Source organism: Nannobrachium achirus (assembly GCF_963921795.1).
Source record: "Nannobrachium achirus genome assembly, chromosome: 18".
Taxonomy (NCBI): Eukaryota; Metazoa; Chordata; class Actinopteri; order Myctophiformes; family Myctophidae; genus Nannobrachium; species Nannobrachium achirus.
The window spans coordinates 42889753-42910447 of record NC_137825.1 but is presented as its reverse complement, the minus strand read 5'-3'; the positions used below and the strand labels follow the sequence as shown (position 1 = coordinate 42910447).

At 42.6% G+C, this 20695-nt stretch overlaps 1 protein-coding gene across 1 annotated transcript in view; it reads right to left on the bottom strand.

The window, feature by feature from the left end:
* The window catches only part of rab26 (RAB26, member RAS oncogene family), a gene marked incomplete at both ends in the record, with an annotated part of 94197 nt that overhangs the window by 15694 nt on the left and 57808 nt on the right, over window positions 1-20695 (bottom strand). The window contains one exon of the mRNA XM_080747443.1: window positions 12974-13026. Within this exon, the coding sequence (XP_080603569.1) occupies window positions 12974-13026 (53 nt within the window). The remainder of the gene's footprint in view (window positions 1-12973; window positions 13027-20695) is intronic.

Genomic DNA, 20695 nt, shown 5'->3' with positions numbered 1-20695 from the left:
CCAGAAGATGAGACAGACCTTTCAGCACCGCCAGAAGCTTGTTAATGACCCCAGCAAAGGTGATGTCCTTGCTGCCTTCCCAAGATTCCTGGATACCAAAGGATTGGTAAGTTGCAATGAAATGTTTAGACTAGACCTGGGAGAGTACTTGTTCTTTTTAGTTTTAGTCTTGCACCGACAATGGACACTCTTTTTTTTCTTCTTTTTTTGGCTCTGCACTATTAGGTTGTTGTAATAGCATTATTTGGCATGGCGATGAGTTACTTATAGCACTGACTAGTATTGACTGTTATGGACACTTTCGTTTGGCACTGTATGTGTATAAATAGTTGTGCTTAAGGATTGCTATTTGTTTAGTTGGCCATTTTCAATATGAGCATTGACTGTTTTGTATATATTCTTCGTTCCCTTTTCTTGATGCACCTTGCTCTTTACTGTACTGTTTTTTTTTATTCTTTTCATACTTCTCTGTAAATATCCTCATCTAGACTTGCTTGAAATTTGAAAGCCTTTCTGTTGTAGTAATGTACAGTAATGTTTTCTTTAAAGGTGGAGCAAGACTTCGTTCTCCTTTTTAACGAAGACATCTCGTCCCAGCTACTGAAGAAGTGGGATTCCATATTTAAGGAAGCCATCATTAAAGAGGCCTCAAAGCTCACTGCAACACCTGAGGTGCGTCGCTTGGTGCAGTCAGCAGAAAGTCCCCCAGGAAGTGATCCTGATGATGCAACAAGTGAGTTATTCATTATAACATTTGCAAAAACGGATGAACAAATAGAACCGAAAGTGTTACCTCTCGTCCCCAACTAAACTACTCCCATGTTCTCTGTTGTTTTGACTCTATCCTTAGTCTATGACCCAGAAATGGCCTCCCTGCTGTTGCTGCTGCATCTCCTTCCACCACCACCTGGGGGTCCGAAGTCTCACAAAGTCAGTGCCTGTGATGCAGTTGAGAGACTTGTCGTCTTTCACAAGGTAATAATTGCGACTGTGAGTTAGTATGAAAAGCTCCACTGGCTGTCTGTCCGTCCGTCTGTCTGTCATGTCACACCTTTGCCCCTACCCTTATCTCTGGCACCATTGGCCCTATCGATGCCAAACTTGGATGGCAAAGCACAACCTCCAGCCCTGATTTCTCACATGGCCCTCTTCTAGAGCCAACATTACGCTGATTTTTGCAAAACACATTTTTTGACACTACTTCTACAGACTTTGGCCTAAAATCACACAAAGCGGTACACAGTATATCTAAAGTCATGTCATCACCATGGATCTGTCCCATCTCCCATATTCCCTCATGATTGCCTACTATTGCCTTCTAAAGTTTGTGTATGCAACCTGACGGTCTTTTCAATGTTCATGTACAGCTGTAGATCTGACCCCCAGTGTAGCACTCTGTCCAGTCCAGAGCCTGAACTAGCCAGTGAGGCAATGTAAATGGTCAGAGTGATATTATCCATGTGATCTTTGGGATGGGCTCTGTCCATTTGCAGTGTGATGTACTGTACAGTGTCAGCCAACATCTTCATAGCTGCACATTATTCTTGAATAATTTCTGTTTTTCTTTTTCTTTTTTTTCCTTTTTTTTTTATCTCATCACTAGTCATGCTGCAGTTTGGAGGAACAACTGAGGAACCAAAAGAATGCACAGCCGTACCTCCTTGCTGTTGGTCGTCAAAAGAGCAAGATTGACAGCTTCTACATCGTCCTGGATCACCATCTGATACCATGCCAGGCAAACGGGTCGCTCGGAGCATTTGATGAGCTCTTCAAAGCTCATTTTGTGTTTAATGTTTCCTATGATGCTGCACTTGTTAGCTTTTACACATTCCTGCAAACGACTGTGTACAACATTGATGTGGGGAAAATGAAGGAAACACCCAGAGTAAGGGAACTGAGAGCCAGGCTTCTGAACCAGTTCGTAATAGCTATGTGAGTAAGTGGCTTAAGTGATGCTGACCTGTTTTATGTGTCAGAAAGGCTATCCCAGTTGTCAAGAATTAGTATCACATATAAGAACTGTACATAGTTTCTATCCTGGTGGTAAATTCAAATTGCTTTGTTCTCAGCCAGGCTGTAGGCGTCAGTTCTTAACATTTTACGTTTTTTGGAAGCACCTTAACAGTGTTCATCATGCTGAGCAAATCTCTCAAACTTCAAATGTTAATGTTGAGAGTTCCAGTGAGCCAGTTGCAAGTTCCAGTGAGCCAGTTGCATCTTCATCTCAAGCCTTGGCTTTGGGGGATGAGTTGAATACCCACATCAATGTTGCTCTTCCAGTGTTGTTTCTTTTGAGAACAATGATTCAGGACTTCCTATGGATACAACCAAAGACATGTGTACATCTATTGTGGCTAAATTACAGGGGAGTGGTATTTCCAACAGCTTGGTAACCTCAATTATAGGGGATCTGGAGGAACTTACAAGCGAGCTTCGCTCACAAGCAAAACAGACTATCATCTCTGCTTTACCTAACCCTGACATATCTGTGATAAATGAATCTATGAACCGTTTAGAAAACCCTTTCACAAACCTGAATACAACCACTTGGGTTAAAGTTAATGGTGTTGAATTTAAAGCTGGACTTGTTGTGTGTAGGGCATTAGAGGAAGATATGCCAGTCTTCTGTCAAATAAGTGATGTACTTTTAGTTGAGGAACACATTTTCTTTTTGTCAAGCAGGCTGTTTACAGAGCAATTTGATGAGCATCATCATGCATTCAGAGTGTCAAGAAGTGATGAAAGACTTGTAATTAAACTGGCTGACCTGAAGTTTTGTACACCATTTGACATGCAGACTGCCTACAGTATTTCAAATGAATCTTTATTGATCACTCCATTCATTCTGTTGGAATGAAATACTTGACTGTTTTATGGACTGGGATTTTTATGGCCGAAATAAATGTTTTTAACTGTTTTGAAGTATTATTTGTCTGATTACTTGTCTGATTGCTTTAACTCTGGTAAAGAGTAACATTAACTCACAGTAGTGTTATTTAAAAAAATGTATTTAACTCTGGTAAAGAGTGAAAAAATGTATTTAACTCTGGTAAAGAGTAAAATATTAACTCACAGTAGTGTTATTTAAAAAAATGTATTTAACTCTGGTAAAGAGTGGAAAAAGTATTTAACTCTGGTAAAGAGTAAACATTAACTCTGAGGTGTGTTAATTATCTAACTCTGGTAAAGAGTAAACAGTCAACTCAGAGCACAGTGTTATTTGAAACTCTGGGTAAAGAGTTAAAGAAGGAACTCCTGGCTAGTGTTAAATAAAGAACTATTTCCAAAGTGTTAATTTGACTCTAGAAAGTGTGGACACATATAAACTCACAGAAAGAGTTGAAATTGACTCTGTGGGAATCAATTTAACACCAGACTTTTTGCTGTGCACCTTTGGCCTGAACTGCACAATTCGTTAAATTCAACACAGATTTTCACTACACAGTAAAATATGAGTATTAATGTAAATATGTAAAAGTGTAAAAATGTACTCCTCTGAATCCATTTCCTTTAAACATGTCAATATATCTGAGAAGCTGGATTGAGCATATTTTAGTGGCTCCATGGCCTTTCCTATAGCACCAACCTTGCACAGTGCACACAAGATATATCTAAATCGACTCTGCTTGGCTTCCCAGGCAAAAGGTTGAGATTAAAAATCTTGGGAGTTATTATGGATTCAGAACTCAGTTTTAAATGTCACATGGATACAAAGTCTCCCCTTTCAGGCTCAGAAACCTAACCAAGGTTAGGCAATTAAGCAGAGAAGCTGGTTCATTCTTTTATCTCTAGTCATCTGGACTACAGCAATGACATTTTAACTGACACCCCCTAGAAATTCATTGACAGATAGCAACTCATACAAAACACTGCTGCAAGCATTTCAATGGGAACTATGAAAAGGGAGCATATAATTCCAGTTCTGAATGGTGGCTGCTCCTTGTGTCCTTTAGCATTGAATTGAAGGCCATCTTATTAATTTGCGCATCAGCAACAATAAAGGCATCTTGTGAAAAAAAAGGTGTGGACCTTGCAGAAATTGCAACAGAAGATTGGAATGTCTATTCCTCATAAAGGCTCCTCTACAAAATATGAAATGACCTAAGAGATCCAATTTGTGCGGGTCACGGGCCATAAGAGCAGTAAATATCCAATAATGAGAAAATAGGGAAAGTTGAAAAGAAAATACCACGTAAATGAGAAAGTTACAGTACAGTATGTAGCCTGCAGTCCATGTTTAGTTTTTCCACCCTGTACTTTGTCAAACTACAGTATCAAACAAGAGTATCTGATCTACAAGTACTAAGCGTGTCACAATGACACACATTGTGAGATTGTAGATCTGCTATGTTTGGTTAAATCTGCTATGTCTGTGGGTTTTATAAATATTGAACAGTATATTGAAGTATTAACAAGGAGCATGTGACTAAATAATAACTACATTTGCTCCATTGGAACACTTTTATTTTACACTTCCTGAAAACAGCAACAAAAAGCTCTCAGATCCTCTCTCTGCCTTTACCTTTCTCTGTCACTACAGACTATACCCGTATTTCTCCCTCTCTCGACTCTAGCCTGCAACAGCAACAGACACACTGACACACGCACGCACGCACGCACGCACGCACGCACGCACGCACGCACGCACGCACGCACGCACGCACGCACGCACACACACACACACACACACACACACACACACACACACACACACACACACACACACACACACATACACAAACACAAACACGCTCAAGCCCAACAGGCTAAGCATTGCTTTCATCTATCTTTATCTATACATACAGCAGAGTCTAAATTTAGCAGCACTAGCTAGAGAAATAACTGTTCCTGTGCATTCTCAGAAATAGGCATAGGCATAAATAGATTCATATTGTCAGCACAGTGATAAATAAAGCTTTGACCTGAGATGGAGGATTGATAGAAGTAGGAGGTAGAGTGGAAGTGGAAAGAAAGAAAGAAAGAAAGAAAGAAAGAAAGAAAGAAAGAAAGAAAGAAAGAAAGAAAGACCGACCACCGTTCCCAGTTCCCACCTGCCAATCAACAGCCTGAGTTCTCTTCTAATTGACCCTTTGTAAAGTACCGCCCGTGGTCCTGCCCATCTTCTGCACCCATTGGTTGCTGTTGCTAGGTTGGTCAAAAATCTAATAGTAGTTTTTCACCCAGTGCCAATTGCCTATGTAATCCTGGGCTCTGCTCTCCCTCTGCCGCGCATGGGGAGACAACGGACTGACCTCATGCTTCCTTCTATGCATGAGGAGGAGTCCAAGTTGCTTCTTTTCACCTGACAGTGGAGATTTCCCTGGTATGGACGTAGCGCGTGGAAGGAACACGTTATTCCAACCAGTTCCTTTCCCCTCCATCAGGCGCCCCAGCTGGCCAGGGGGAGGCAATATTGAGACCTGGATTACTGCATGTTTTTGTGAGGGTATCAACCCTAGGAGACACGGGGAGAACATGCAAACTCCACACAGAAAGGCCCTATCGCCAACCCCACCTAGGGTGTGGGCGCTGATGACGCGGAGGGAGGAACACGCCGCCAGTGCCCACAGCGTCCCCCGGCGGGAATCGAATCCAGGACCTTCTAGCTGTGACGCGAAGCGCTAACCACTGCGCCACCGTGCCACCTCAATGGGGAGAACTTCTTGCCTGGAATGCCGTGCATGGCATGTGAAGTGTGTGAAAATCTGACATGGCATATCGACAGTTCAAGAGGTTAAATATCTGAAAACACAAATTGACATGAATCCAAAATACACTGATGATTGCGCTGTCAAACAATGAAACAATATGGAATCTATGAAAAGGTTGTGGGGGTCCCTGCTTCATCTCTCTCTCTCAACTAAGAGGTCCTTGGCCTGAAAATTTTGAAGATCCCTAATATGTACTATATCATTTTTTTCCAATTCTATCTGGGTGCTTTCATGTTACTTTGGTCCTGTTTTGCATACTAAACAACTAATTTGGTTTCCTCACTGAGACAGACAGTGGAAGGGGGAGAAGTAGTGGGAGAATTTAACATTGATCAGTCTGGAGATGGATTATGAAAATGTAAATGACTAGAATAGAATAGAATAGAATAGAATAGAATAAATGAAAATGTCCCACTGACTGCAGTACAAAGTCTTCTGCCAGGGGACTCGGCTGCGTTTTCCATCCAATGTGCCAACTGGCATCAATCAAACTCAATATCGATTTACATTTTATCGCTGTGCCAGTTTTCGGAACGACAACAAATCGTCTTTGGCGTGAAAAGGCCCTCGGTGGTTCTAATGATGTCCTTTAGTCTCAATACTGAATCTTACTGATCAATAACAATAATTGTGTGTGTGTGTGTGTGTGTGTGTGTGTGTGCGTGCGTGCGTGCGTGCGTGCGTGCGTGCGTGCGTGCGTGCGTGTGTGCGTGCGTGTGTGCGTGCCTGTTTGCGCATCCTCGCCTGTGTTTGTACGTGTGAGTGTTTGTTTGCTATGCATGTAGGCGTTTATTTGCACACACACACACACACACACACACACACACACACACACACACACACACACACACACACACACACAGTATACAAACACATAGTATGCACTGCTATGCATATGCATACATGTTCAATTAAACACTTAAATAGTTAAATCAAAGCACAGGCTTTTACTGTGTTCCCCATATATGTATTTGTTTATCTGTATCTGTATGTACTGTGTGTATACTGCATTCATGTCAGCTATGTATGTGATTATCAGAAAAGGCTTCACATATTCATAACGTACACACTGCATGCATTAGTGTCACATCAAAAGGAGCATAGATTGAAGTGGTGACACTTTCATCCTTTCACGCGCAAGGGGATGAAGGTACAGTAGGCCATGCACTTGATAAAGTCTTATTCCCTTTGATGTGAAAGTCGAAATTGCCTAAATTGAACGAAAAGGAAGCAGGAGCAAATTACGTATGAATAAAGAAAAAAAAAAGGAAACTAAACATGTGAGACGTGAGATGAAGGAGGGACGCCTGGAGGGTGGGACGGAAAACGAGTTCTAGGGAGTACTTGTTAAAGAGTTGGCACTCATGTACCGGATGACTTTTGAGAAGCACTTTCCCAAAGTTATCTAATTCCCTTTTTCTCCTGTATTTTATGCCATCGTTTAAGATTCCTCAGTGCTCCTTACACCTATGAGTGATCCGTTCAAGAGAGAGACAATTTGTGATTGTGGAAAAATAAAAGTTAGTCACCAGAAACACCTTTACCTTTACTCTTTTCCTAAGAGAGAAAAACGGAGAAGGCGAGAGAGTGTGAAATGAGAACCGAGAGAGAAAGTGGTAGTCAATCACAATCACATGTTGACTTGAGAGGGTGTAAGGAAAAGGAAATGGTGTTAAGCACATTAGAATAGAAAAGGTTTACAATAAAGAAATAAATACATCTTTACATAGGTCTAGCTTTTGGGGCTGGATACCTATCCCCCTTTCAATTTGGATACAATTTGCAAACAAACTGACAATTTTTATTATGTGGCCACTATTGGGGCAGCTCAACTGCATGCATGTGCCTGAAGAGAACACATGTCCCTATTAAGCTTCAGGATCATTGGGTTCACATCACTGAGGAGGGGTGCGGTGGGGGTGGAGGGTTTGAGGGCTTTCAGGTTGGAACTGCTTGGAAGATGGAGTATGGGGTGTGTGGGGTGGGGGTATGGGGGTATAGGGGTCTTTCAGGTAGGAAGCGGCCATATGCCTGTAGGGAGCGGGTTAGGGTTAGGGTAGGAGTAATAATAATAATATTCATGATAAGGGTAATAATAATAAGGGTAATAATAATAATAATAGGCTGTAGGTTTGTTTTTATTGTCAAAATAATCAGTAAAATACTATTAAAAAAACAAAACAAAAGACAGACATTTGATTTAGAGTGCCCAATCACAACACTGATGACAATGTCGTGCAGTAGCCGTCTTTGAATGTGGAAGGGTCAGTCACAAGTTACAACATTTCTTTGTGGAGTCCAACGCAAAAGCAGTGCTAGTGCTAATTCACCGTTTGTCAGCCTTCTGATTGGTCCATGAGACTCCCTGACTGGCCAACCAGAAAAATACATTCACTTTTTGCAAGCGGGGGTGGAGTTCTGCAGTCGGAGAAAGTGGGAGCCGTCTTTCACCGGCTGTCCGCACTGCGGAGCACGGCCAGGCCGCTCGCGACCATAGCGTTTGCGATCATTGTAATGAATAAGCTTCAACAGACTAGTTCACATGGACCTTATCAATGGTCTAACTTGTTACGTTTGGGTACATATATTTTAAATGGGCAGAATTACGAAAAGCCAGCCTATTATGTGAGGAGATGTTGGAGGAGAACAGATTATAGTTCTCCTCTTCCTACCCAAGATGCAATGCGCGATTTCTATTCTCTCTCTGATCCAGAGGATTAAACTAATTAAAACATATATTTTCGGGGGAAAATTACTGTTTTGCTATGTAATTACTGTACCTTTTTCTTCCCTTTTTATTAATATCACGTAGATGTGTTTTTTTTGGTACTTTATATAGCTGTAATGAGGCTATGAAGGGAAAAAAAATCCCATCCACTTCCACTATAAAAGAATCTGCAATAGTGATTCTGTCCCACTGGGATTAAACAAATTAAAACATATATAAACCCCCTGTTTTGCAATGTAACTACTGTACCTTTGTCTTCCCTTTTTATTAATATCACCTAGATGTTTTTCCTTTGGTACTTTATATAGCTGTAATGAGGCTATGAAAAAATAAAAAATCCCATTCACTGCCACTATAAAAACAATCTGCCCAGGGTTAATGTCCCAGCCTAGTAACAGGGCAGAATGGGGCGGGATTTGCAAACTAGTGAATTAGTGTAAAAATGCTGTGTTTTTGTTATGGTCCAAGCTGCCTCATCTTTTCTGAGGACTGTAGACTACTGCCACCTGGTAGGGAGAGTTATTTAATCTGATTTCCTCTGACACATGCGCACAACAAAGTGCCGTGGGCCAACCGTTTGCTATACACCTGAAAATCCGACGAAGGACCCGACTGCCAGTCTGTAGTAGTCTGAAGTAGTCTGGAGAGCCATCTTTACTGATGAATTGAGTACAATGGACCACAATGTAAACAAGCCTGTGGGGCTTTTTGTGTTATCCTTTTAGCATACCGGTAACCTTTTGTACTGTGAACTAACTTGTGTAAAGTATTCAATTATCAATCAATCAAAAGTTGTAAGCAGGTGTGTGTGCAGGTCACACATCAGTTAGGAAACAAACTGAATTTAGTAGTGGTTCTCAAACTATTAGTAGTGTGTATTATACTAGTGCTTTTATATGCTTAATGCCTCTTATTTACATTACTCTTATCTTACATTACATAAGGGACATTGTTGCTTGCTCTCATTATTGTGCTGCCTGTATCAAACACACACACACACACACACACACACACACACACACACACACACACACACACACACACACACACACACACACACACACACACACACACACACACACACACACACACACACACACACACATGCGTTTGAGTGCATATAGCCTACACGCCTTGCAATTTGCCAGGCCGCTGGGCATTATTCTCTGTATTTTAATGAATATCACTGATTAACATTAACAAGTGCAAATTGTCTGTGTGTGTGTGTGTGTGTGTGTGTGTGTGTGTGTGTGTGTGTGTGTGTGTGTGTGTGTGTGTGTGTGTCAGCGCTACAATGAACAGGTGTCATCTCTCATCTCTCCACAGGGAATGATAGCCCACAGTTCCATTGCGCACACACACAAACACACACACACGTGCACAAACACACGCACAAATGCGCACACACGCCAGTCCACTTCCCACCCACTGTGTCTGCACCTGCTTCTGTGCCTCAGAGCCAAGCCATTTTTGAAATGCTAACTCCTATCTCCATATTAAAATGTTAACAGCATGCTAACTCTATAATAAAACATATTGGTGAATGTGGGCTAGTACATCGGGTACATGGTGGAATACACTGTAAGGGGTATCAATAATCACACGCCAAAATGTTGTATAATGCAGAGGAATATAGTAGTGTAAGTAAGTTTCTTTCTTGTACTACAGTCCCTTGTCACTGCTCACTGCTGAACACTACTGGTTGGTTCTTTATGGAGAGTGGTGTCCAAACGGTGGTCTGGGGACCCCCAATGGTCCCCAGCTAAATGAGTTATTATAGCATCAAAATCTGTTTTTTTACCACTTTAACCCTACAGTATGCATCGGCTATTAAAAAATTCTGCTCTACAAGCTCACAATGCATCGCAATATGACATAATATGACATTATGCTGCTACTTCTTGACAAAATGTGATGTCCTTATTCCAAATATATTCCATATTTTTTACTATAAAATTGGGGGTCCTTGATATGAAAAAAGTTTCATAATCACTGGTTTGGACCATAGATATAGGCTATAAACCTGGGAACCTCATTGGCTGCTGCTGTTTATTGGTCATGTGCACCATATTTTGTAGAAGAGCCGTGTCTCCTGATGTATGTATGTCTATTGAAGCAGGAGGTCTCTATCCACTATTAAAATAATCATAGCTCGCTGAATTCTGAAGTGATTTTCAGGTGGTGTGCTTTGTTGGTACCGACTTTGTGCATTCTCACCAACACCTGTCTCTAAAATTCAATTCATGAATAATGAATCTATGAATGTGCAATGATCAAACTCGTTAACTGGAAAAGACAGACTGAGGCAAAGGTAATGGCTGTCTCCCCTGTTTCTATTCCCACTTTAATGGCAAAAGGATTGACAGGGAGCAGGGCCAGACATCTCCGCTGAGCTGTGTTATGTTGGTGTGCAAAGCAGCAAATTTCCCGCTGAGACTACACACACCTTTACCATAGGCATTGCCTGAGGGTGAGCTATATACGTACCTAACAAAGCATGTCCGCAGTTCACGCACACACTCACACACACACACACACACACACACACGTGCGTGTGCATGCACGCACGCACACACGCACGCACGCACGCACGCACGCACGCACGCACGCACGCACGCACGCGCACACACACACAGCACTACAGTATGTGTAGGAGAGACACATGCACACAAGGAAAGAGAGATACAGAGACACAGAGAGGGGAAATAACAGATGTTCTGATGCCCACTTCGGGTGCATTCTTTCACACTGGCACGTTTTATTGCAATTAAAACTAATCCTGTGGCGTATTGTCGTGAAATGTGCATCATTTGGACATGTGTGAAGACACACACGTATTCTTTTGCGGATCAAACAAACAAATGCAAATCCCCCAAAAAATGGTGGTTTCGATTCGCTACAGCATACGCTTCACTGAATGCATCGGCCTCAAATACAAGCAATGAAACATTGTGGTATATAGAGCCCTGTGCGGGTTAAATCCATAGAGTTATACAGTATATAATAGGTTAAATCCCCCTCCTGACCATCCACTCCCATTAGATTTCTGACCATTAGCCTACCTCAATGATTTCATTTCTGATCACCGCTCCCGCATAGTATAGTTTATTTGTGAGGAGTTGCTCACAGATAAAAGGAAAAGTGCCACTGTAGTCACTATTGAATAGCCTATATAGGCTATAATATAAGGCGATGAACAAGAGAAACTAGGTGCTCAAAGGAGGTAACGGCAAAGTTAAAAACGTGTAGTGGGTGCTGCTAGGATCAGTGGGATAAAACTTGAACAAAAGAGGACAGATCCGAGCACTCAAAAAAGGTTTAAAAAAGGAGGAGAGCGGGCATAAAAACTGGGTACTTTATTTCATAATAGTAAAAGGATCTGTCCTCTTTTGTTCAGGCTATAATATAATATAGGCAGGGAGAGAGAGAGAGACATTGATGTTTTCCTCTTCATATTCATATCTTGCTGAAGTATAAGCTCTATGTCTGGTTTATTGCAGGATTTTGTGAGTCCCGCCAGCCGCCGCTGGTTTTATTTTTTGTTTCTGACCGCAATTTTGCAGGGGTCCTGCGGTTACATTGTTGGTTGAACTGCAAGAATTAATAAACACAGGAAGATGGAGGAGGCATTATTACGCAGCTTGGATACATGTCCTGTGGACAGACGTGGTCTAAGCAAGGTTGACAAAGTGCAGTGTGAGCGCAAACGCATTAATTAAATATGCAAGAATGTTGCAATTTCACCCCTCCCAATCGCACCGAGTATTCCAAATTAAGAGTGAGAGTAGAATGCCAAATGCCTCACATCAGAGAGACCTACAGTTGTGACTTTACACACAGGCTATAGCTGATAGCTATACTGCCCTACAAAGGCAGAGTGCAGTAACTACGTTTTCGGACATACCGACTTATTTGCGTCGCCCAAAGGTCAAATTAGCCTTCATGATGTTGGGGGATGAACAATTAGCGTAATATGACTTATATGTCTATATCTCATTCGGCTGATCAGCTGTAACACAAACCCATTTTTCAGTGAAATTCGTGTACGTAGTTACTGCACTCTGCCTTTGTAGGGCAGTATAGTCCTACCACCATGCACACCAGTAATATGGGCTTTGGACTCTCACAGTCACGCTGCACAAGGAGCCCACCACAAGGACTGGCAAGAAAATTAAATAGGACGATTACTGTATGTGTTAAGAGTTAACACCGTTCTGACTCACACTAAATTACTTTACACAGGTGCTGTGATTTGCCTCTTGTGATTTGTCTTGTGAACATGTTGTAATGTGCTTCTAACATGTTGTGATATGTCTCTAACATGTTGTAATTTGCTTCTAATATGTTGTGATAGTTGTTTGCCTTCATGACACTGATTGAAGCAGGAATCAAGCAAGAGAAGGACGGGAAGAAAGAAAGAAAGAAAGAAAGAAAGAAAGAAAGAAAGAAAGAAAGAAAGAAAGAAAGAAAGAAAGGGGAATAAATGGAAACGACAGAAAGAAGGAGAGAGAGGAACCCAGACAGAAGTAATTACCCTGATGTTGTCAAAGGAGGCCTTGTTTGTGACATCATACAGGAGGAGCAGAGCTGAGGAGACAAAAGACAGAAACAAATCAGTGAGCCAGGCTTTCATCTACACAGAACACATGCTAAATAAAAAAAAAGCTTGTTAATTGTTTATAAACAAGCTCATAATCATAAGCTGCGACTAGCTTTTGGCTTATTCTTGAAAGACATTTTGGACAGACAGAAACGACCGATAGAGTGGCTTATACTAATGTTACTGTGAGGATGCAGCAAAAAAGAAAAGAGAAAAAGATGCTCTCTCTTTTGTCTTACCAGTGCTGAGTCACAAGGGACCCATTCCGCCAAAAAAAATGCCTTGAGAAACACAAAAGTTTAGAGAAGAGAATATGGATTTGTCTCTAGTGTAAAATGTTAAGGGATGAAAAGCCTGCCCTGCAGTATCAATGCAAAGTAAACGTTTTTTAAAGCAGGGAACTTATACAAAGTACTACTATACTGTAGATGCGGGATGGAAAATGGATAAATGCCTGTGTAAGTGGGAGGATGGTATAGTGGCTTTCACAATTACAGCACCTTTGCTGTAATTGTGCCATTGTGGTTTACTAGCATGCTGAGGTTTACTAACTATACCAGAGTTCTCCAATTAGTTTTCCCCAAGGGCCGAATTATATCTATGGTACCAAGCCGAGGGCCATAGCATTGCGTGAGGCAACAGCGGCGTTCCCGCTACTCCAGCGACAGTTCAGATATGCTAGTGTTGTTGCTCCTCTTATACCACCATTATTATATTTTTTATGACAAGTGCACTCCTTAAAGTTGATACAAAATAAGTTAAGAACCAATTAACCAGTCTGCTTGAAAAGTATGCATCTGTATAACAGCAGCTAGTTGACAGTGCAGAGACATAATTGCCTTCCTTTGATCCATTAACGAGGGGCCATCAACTACTTACTGGCATCAGCTGGACACAGACACACACACACACACCTTCCCTCTGCTGTGCTCTGTGTCTGTCTCATTTCTCTCCAAAAGCCCTTGAATATGATTGAAAATGATTAAGGATTACTGTGATTATGGTAAGCTTACGTTTCATATTGCACTCACCATACTACTCCCCCAAAATACTTTTTTGAAAATAAGATGATGGTGGGGGCCAGACAGAACCCCCCGCGGGCAGCAGCAGCGGACGCACAGTACGGAGAGAGAAATTAGCATATTTGCCACAATGACTTCATCTGGGCCAATTTGTTTACTCTCTCAGAATTAAGTTAAGTCATTAACTGCTTTACCACGAGTTTCCCGAATTATCCCATATGTCCAGGCCGCCACGCCCGAGAATTTTTATTTTTTTATTTTTAAAAAAATATTTTTTGACCTCCTTCTATCTACTAGGCAGGATTGTGATTGCGAAATTGCATGTTTGACCCCCATACCAACCCCATCTTTCAAACATGGCAACCATGTTTGTTTATCTACCACGCTTACTGACACCTTGTCAGTCTTACGTACGACTTGATGGGTCTTTGTCTCTCTCTCTCCATCCATCCATCCACTCCTCTCCCCTCCAACTCTCCTCATCTGCCCCCCATCCATCCATCAATCTATCTGTCCCCCCTTCCCCTCGTCTGTTCTGTCTGCCGTTTTCCATCTCGCCTGATCGTTTATTTTTCAACGCCTCCCCATCAAACCAGTCCATCCATGACTGTCTTTTATCTACTGCTCCATCCATTCTCCTCTGACCCCTAGATCTATCTCTCTATCGACTGCTCTCCCCTTCTCCTGTCTTAATTTACTCTCCCCTCTGCCACACAGACTTACGCCAACACAGACACACACGCACGCGCACACACGCACACGCACACACACACACACACACACACACACACACACACACACACACACACACACACACACCAGACTTACTGGCTTTGGGCCAGACGGCTGCATGAAGTGTGTGTGTAATGAGTTGCAATCAGTATGTGTAAAACAAACTCTGTCTGGCAGATAATACAGAGAGAGAGAGGGAGAGAGAGAGAGAGAGAGAGAGAACAGAGAGCATGTCTCGGATTGGATCTTGTCTTTATCAGCCAACAACATGCCACAGACGGCCAGACAGAGGGAAAGAAGTAGAGGGGGGGGGGGGGGGGGGGGGGGGTGGCACGAGACAAGAAGAGAGAGAGAGGTATTAACATTTTGAATACAGAGCGAGAGAGGGGGACTGCACAAGGAAGCAAGAAGAGAAAGGGTGGGAAAAGCACAGAGAGAAAGACAACGGGGGTAGTACTGTACCACCTTTCTATCACCTTCCTTCATCAACTTCTATTTAGCCCCCGGGGGTAAGACAGGGATGAGTGAGAGAAAGGAAGGAACCAAAAGAGACAAGGTAGAAAAGTGGGACGTACCCTGTAATATCCTGAATGTTAATTTAACTCTGAGAATCTACAAGCAAAATAGGCCGGTAACGCTGTAAGGGTCCATCTCTATATACAATTTGAAACTGACAGAACGGTGCATTCGATCTACTGCCCAGACCGGTGCATTCTATCTGCCCAGACCGGTGCATTCTATCTACGACCCAAAACGAAACAAATGCGCATGCGCGAGAGAGAGACAGTGAGCGAGTGAGTGAGCAAGCGAGAGACAGTGGCCGATTATCAAATCAAATACCGTATTTTCCGGACTATAAGGCGCACTTAAAAGCCTTTAATTTTCTCAAAAAACTACAGTGCGCCTTATAGTCCAGTGCGCCTTATATATGGATCATTCATTGACATTGACATTCCCTTTAGCACAGCTCCATCTGTTGGATGCATAACGCAACGGTAGCGTCTATTATGTGCGCCTTATAGTCAGGAACGCCTTATATATGAAAACAGTTTGAAAATAGACCATTCATTGACAGTGCGCCTTATAGTCAGGTGCGCCTTATAGTCCAGAAAATACTGTACTTGGAGACTTGGACTTCCCTCCTTGGGAGTTCAGACTAGCAAGTTCTCCTTGGGATCCTGGTATTTTGTCTCTACTTGCTCAGATGCAGACTTGAGGATTGGAATGGTACTTGGCATATCCCATTACAGCAACGTAATGTTAGTCTTTTTAATTCGCGGAGTTCTTAACCGGAAGTGCGTCCGGCGGTCAAATATGTCCGACCGGAAACGTGCTGGGAGCGGGCGACCCTCTAGTTTGCTTACATTTGTATACTCTCTGAGTTAAAAACTGATGCATTAAGACAGAGGATTTTACTTTGTAGGGTAGTTTTTCTCTCAGTATTGTTTTTGTGAGGGACACAAGACAGCATCATAAACAGCATGATGCCATTCCAGACGGAGACGCACAAGACTGGAAAGATAAAGAAGAAACCTTTCCAACCAGACACCTGGTGGCAGCGCAGAGAGACAGGGTCAGACATTACAGACTGACTGACAATAAGGTAGTGAGACATGCAGAGGAGGGCATATGGAAGGCAACCAAAGTATAACCATTTGTAACTGCCAGGAGTTCAATTTAACCCATTTAGAACGGGTACACATTATAGTGTATTATTATTTTATGCTTTAACTATTGAAAAATAGCAGATATACAAGCTCACAGCGCGGCACCGAGTGAAAATTAGAATTTTCTATAAGTGTCTTTTGAATCCTTCTAAGGTTTTTTGAAAACCCTATGTTTCTATGTCAGCAATCTAGCTATACTGCCCTGCAAAGGCAGAGTGCAGTAACTACGTTTTGGAATTTCACTAAAAAATGGGTTTAAAAGTGTTACAGCTGATCAGCCAAATGAGATAAAGACATAAATGTGATATCACATTGATTGTATATCTGTTCTTGAGCTAATTGTTCCTCCCCCAATATCATGAAGGCTAATTTGACCTTTGGGCGACACAAATAAGTCGGTGTGTCCGAAAACGTAGTTACTGCACTCTGCCTTTGTAGGGCAGTATAGCCATCGTCAAAGAAAAGGTCCTTTTCACTCAACTGGAGCTCAGTTACTCTGTTCTTGAGAGACTATTATGTCAGTGGTTCTCAAAACTTTTCATGTGAAGGACCCCCAAAATGATATTTATTTGGCCATGGACCCCCATCTCAAAATATTTAGTTCCAGGGACCACCCAGAAGCAAAATTTGAGTTACAAACGTTCGCTTTGAAAACACATATATTCAAAGATTTGCACACATTTTCACGACTTTTTCAAAAAATAGCAGATCTACAAACTCGCAGCGCAGCACTCGGTGCCGCGCTGTGAGCTTGTAGATCTGCTATTTTTCACTGATTAAAGCATTCAATAATTCTAGGCCTAAATTAGAGAAACATGCAGAAGCATGCTGAACTGGTGAGCAAAACACAGGCATGAGGAGGCTGGAAGGCACGTAAGAGACTGATGGAGAGGGAACGCAGCCAGGCATCAAGTCATATCTGAGAGGGGAAGGGATCAATCGCCATGACAACGGGTTAGTTAATTCCCCAGATACGGTGACAGGTGACATCGTTAACGTTTGAAGTCAGTGCTCTCAGATGAAAGAGGGGCAGGTGAGTGAGAGAGGGAGAGAGAGAGAGAGAGAGAGACACACACACACACACACACACACACACACACACACACACACACACACACACACACACACACACACACACACACACACACACACACACACACACACACACACACACACACACACACACACACACACACACACACACAGGCCAGTCAAGCAGACATATTAGCCAATACATGGAAAGATCAGAGGAAGAGGGGACAGATAACAAAGTTATATTGTGTGATGTGTAAATAATCACTTTGCTGGAAGCGCAGCAATATCTTGTAAGCACAAACAACCTTCCCACAGAGATTGAAGGAGGGGGAATTAAAATTACGGTGGTGAGGAGAGAAGCAGTATACGTAATGAGGTAATTGTTGAAGGAGGCCGCTATAGAGGCCACTAATAAACTTTATTTGTATAGCACCTTTTAAGAACAGAGTCACAAAGTGCTTGACAGAAGAATCCACAACAAAAAGATTAAAAAAATAAAACAATACATCACAATAACAGAAAGAAAGAAAGAAATAACAACTTTAATTAAAATTAAGAGTGCTGGGCGTTGAATGCAGCTTTATAAAGGTGAGTTCTTAGACGGAATCTAAAACAGGGCAAAAGCAAATGAATCTGATATGTAGGAGGGAGCAAGACCAGATCTGGCCTTGTAGGTGATGAGTAAACACACACACACAAAGGGGGGAACAGATAGAGTGCTGGATGGCAGATGAGGAGAGTTGGAGGAGAGAGGAGTGGATTACTGTATGTAAGACTGACAAGGTGTCAGTGAGCGTAGTAGAGCGTTAGGACATATAGTATGCATTCTCCTTCCAGAATCCTTAAACTCTTCTAAAAATAAAGGGGCAACCTGTGCAAAGAAGCTAGTTACTGTATAGCTGGCAGCTGCATTCTGAACCAGCTGCAGTTGGTGGTTAGATGGAGAGGCAGGGATAAGAGGGAATTACAAGTAGTCAAGGCGTGAATAAATAAATCCATGTAGAAATCCACCTGGAAACCTAAACCTTCTCATGCTCTCTCTCATCATCTCTCACATCTCTTGCATCCCCTAGTGTCTCTTCCTTTTACCTCTTTCTCTCGTCTCTCTTCTCCTCTCCCTCTCTCCCTTTTCTCTGTTTAATCCATCTCTTTCTTCACCTGCCGTGCTGTTTCCTCCTTACCTGTCTTTCCCTCGCCTTTTCTCCACCTTTCCTCTACGGTTCAGTATCTTCATCCCTTTTCAATCCTCCCTCCCTCCTCTGTCTCCTTCTCCACCTAGTTTCATCCTTCTCTCTCTGTCTCTCTCTCTCTCTCTCTCTCTCTTTCTTTCGGCCTCTCCCCTACGGTGCTCCCTTCCCTTCCTATCCTCGGTCCTCCCTGTTGATGTGGCTCCCATACTGTTATCGATGACAACCAGTCAGGTGTCTTGGGGAGTCTGTGGCCAGGCTGTAGTTCTACCGCTTCCAGCTGGATCAGGAATGGAAACCCCCCAGCCACAGATGGTGCTGGCAGACTGCGCCAGGCTTGCCACTAACACAAACTCATTTGCACTTGATTGATTCGGCCTCCTAAAGTATCTTGGTGTTCTCTCATTAGAGTGCTAGCGGGGGACCGAGGCTGTGTGCCAACAATGCTGGATAAGACATACCTCAACGGGGTGAATGAAGTGTGCTACAAGTGACAGCTGCTCGGGACTAATGCGTAATTTATACTAGGGATGATGGGACGATATGAAAATTTCATATCACGATTATTGTGACAAAAGAAATCGCACTTTACGATATTATCGCGATAATCAAAATCCATTATCCTGGGCGGAACATTTGCCAAAAAATAGCAGATCTACAAGCTCACAACACGTCGTGATGCGCTGTGAGCTTGTAGATCGTCTATTTTTTGGCAAAGACATTTGATAGAGAGTGAAAAAGGACTGTGTCAAGTACCTTTTACCGATTATAGAGGGTTTAAGTGGTACCGGATATGCAGCTAAGGTGAATGTGCATGATGGAGGACGATATCACGATAAATAAAATCTCCACGATACGATTAGCGTGAGAGATTATCGTCCCACCCCTGATTTATACTTTGTCGTGCGATGGAGTCACATGCTGAAAGTGGCAGATCTGCAAGTTCACAAGGGGTTGCGTCGGGCTATTTCCGGGGTGAGACGCCATTGTACAACCATGTATAAATCTGGCTTAAAGGGGTATTTCGGTCAAAAACGACTTTCCTACCTTTCAAATGATGATTCGGGAAGCTTCTGGGTTGATCCAGGTGTTGTTTGACCCATAGCAGCATTTTGTTCCATTTTCGATTTTCTCCCCTGCACCCCACGGCTCCAAAACGGCACCTTTTGGGTCGTTCCGTAATCCGGTTATTATTCTCGCTCAAAATTCACTTTTCTCGCTCGATCTCAGTCCCTCATACTGTTGTTAGCATATCCGAGCTACACCAGCTCCAAACACTGGGAAATCCCGTTTTGTATCGCGTGATCGGATTTCCCAGTGTTTCTCTAGTTGGCCTGAGTTCAGAGTTGAGCTTTTTGTAAACAAACATGGCGGCGACCAGGAGCTGGTGTAGCTCGGATATGCTAACAACAGTATGAGGGACTGAGATCGAGCGAGAAAAGTGAATTTTGAGCGAGAATAATAACCGGATTACGGAACGACCCAAAAGGTGCCGTTTTGGAGCCGTGGGGTGCAGGGGAGAAAATCGAAAATGGAACAAAATGCTGCTATGGGTCAAACAACACCTGGATCAACCCAGAAGCTTCCCGAATCATCATTTGAAAGGTAGGAAAGTCGTTTTTGACCGAAATACCCCTTTAACTCTTCCTTCATGCATTTAGGCTGCATCTGTTCTGTATTAGCACTGTAGTCAATTCTTTTTGTGGTCTTATAGGAGATTGGGAGAATTGCTGAAACTAATCAACCAAGAACCAACCATGCTACTAGACCGTTATTTGTACCTATGACAGCAGAAAACAGCAGAGTATTGCCTGTGAATGTTGACCTTTTCCCATGCCTTGACATAGTGGCATTAGGGTTCATGTGGTTAATTCATACTCTTCTATTGTATGGCAAGGTATACAGTAAATCAGGCTTAAAGCTATACTGTGTAAGTTGCTCAACTAGTGGTCAGAGCTGTATAGCAAACCGCGGTCGCGTCCGCGTCTTTCGGACGTTTTTCGCCGCGGACCG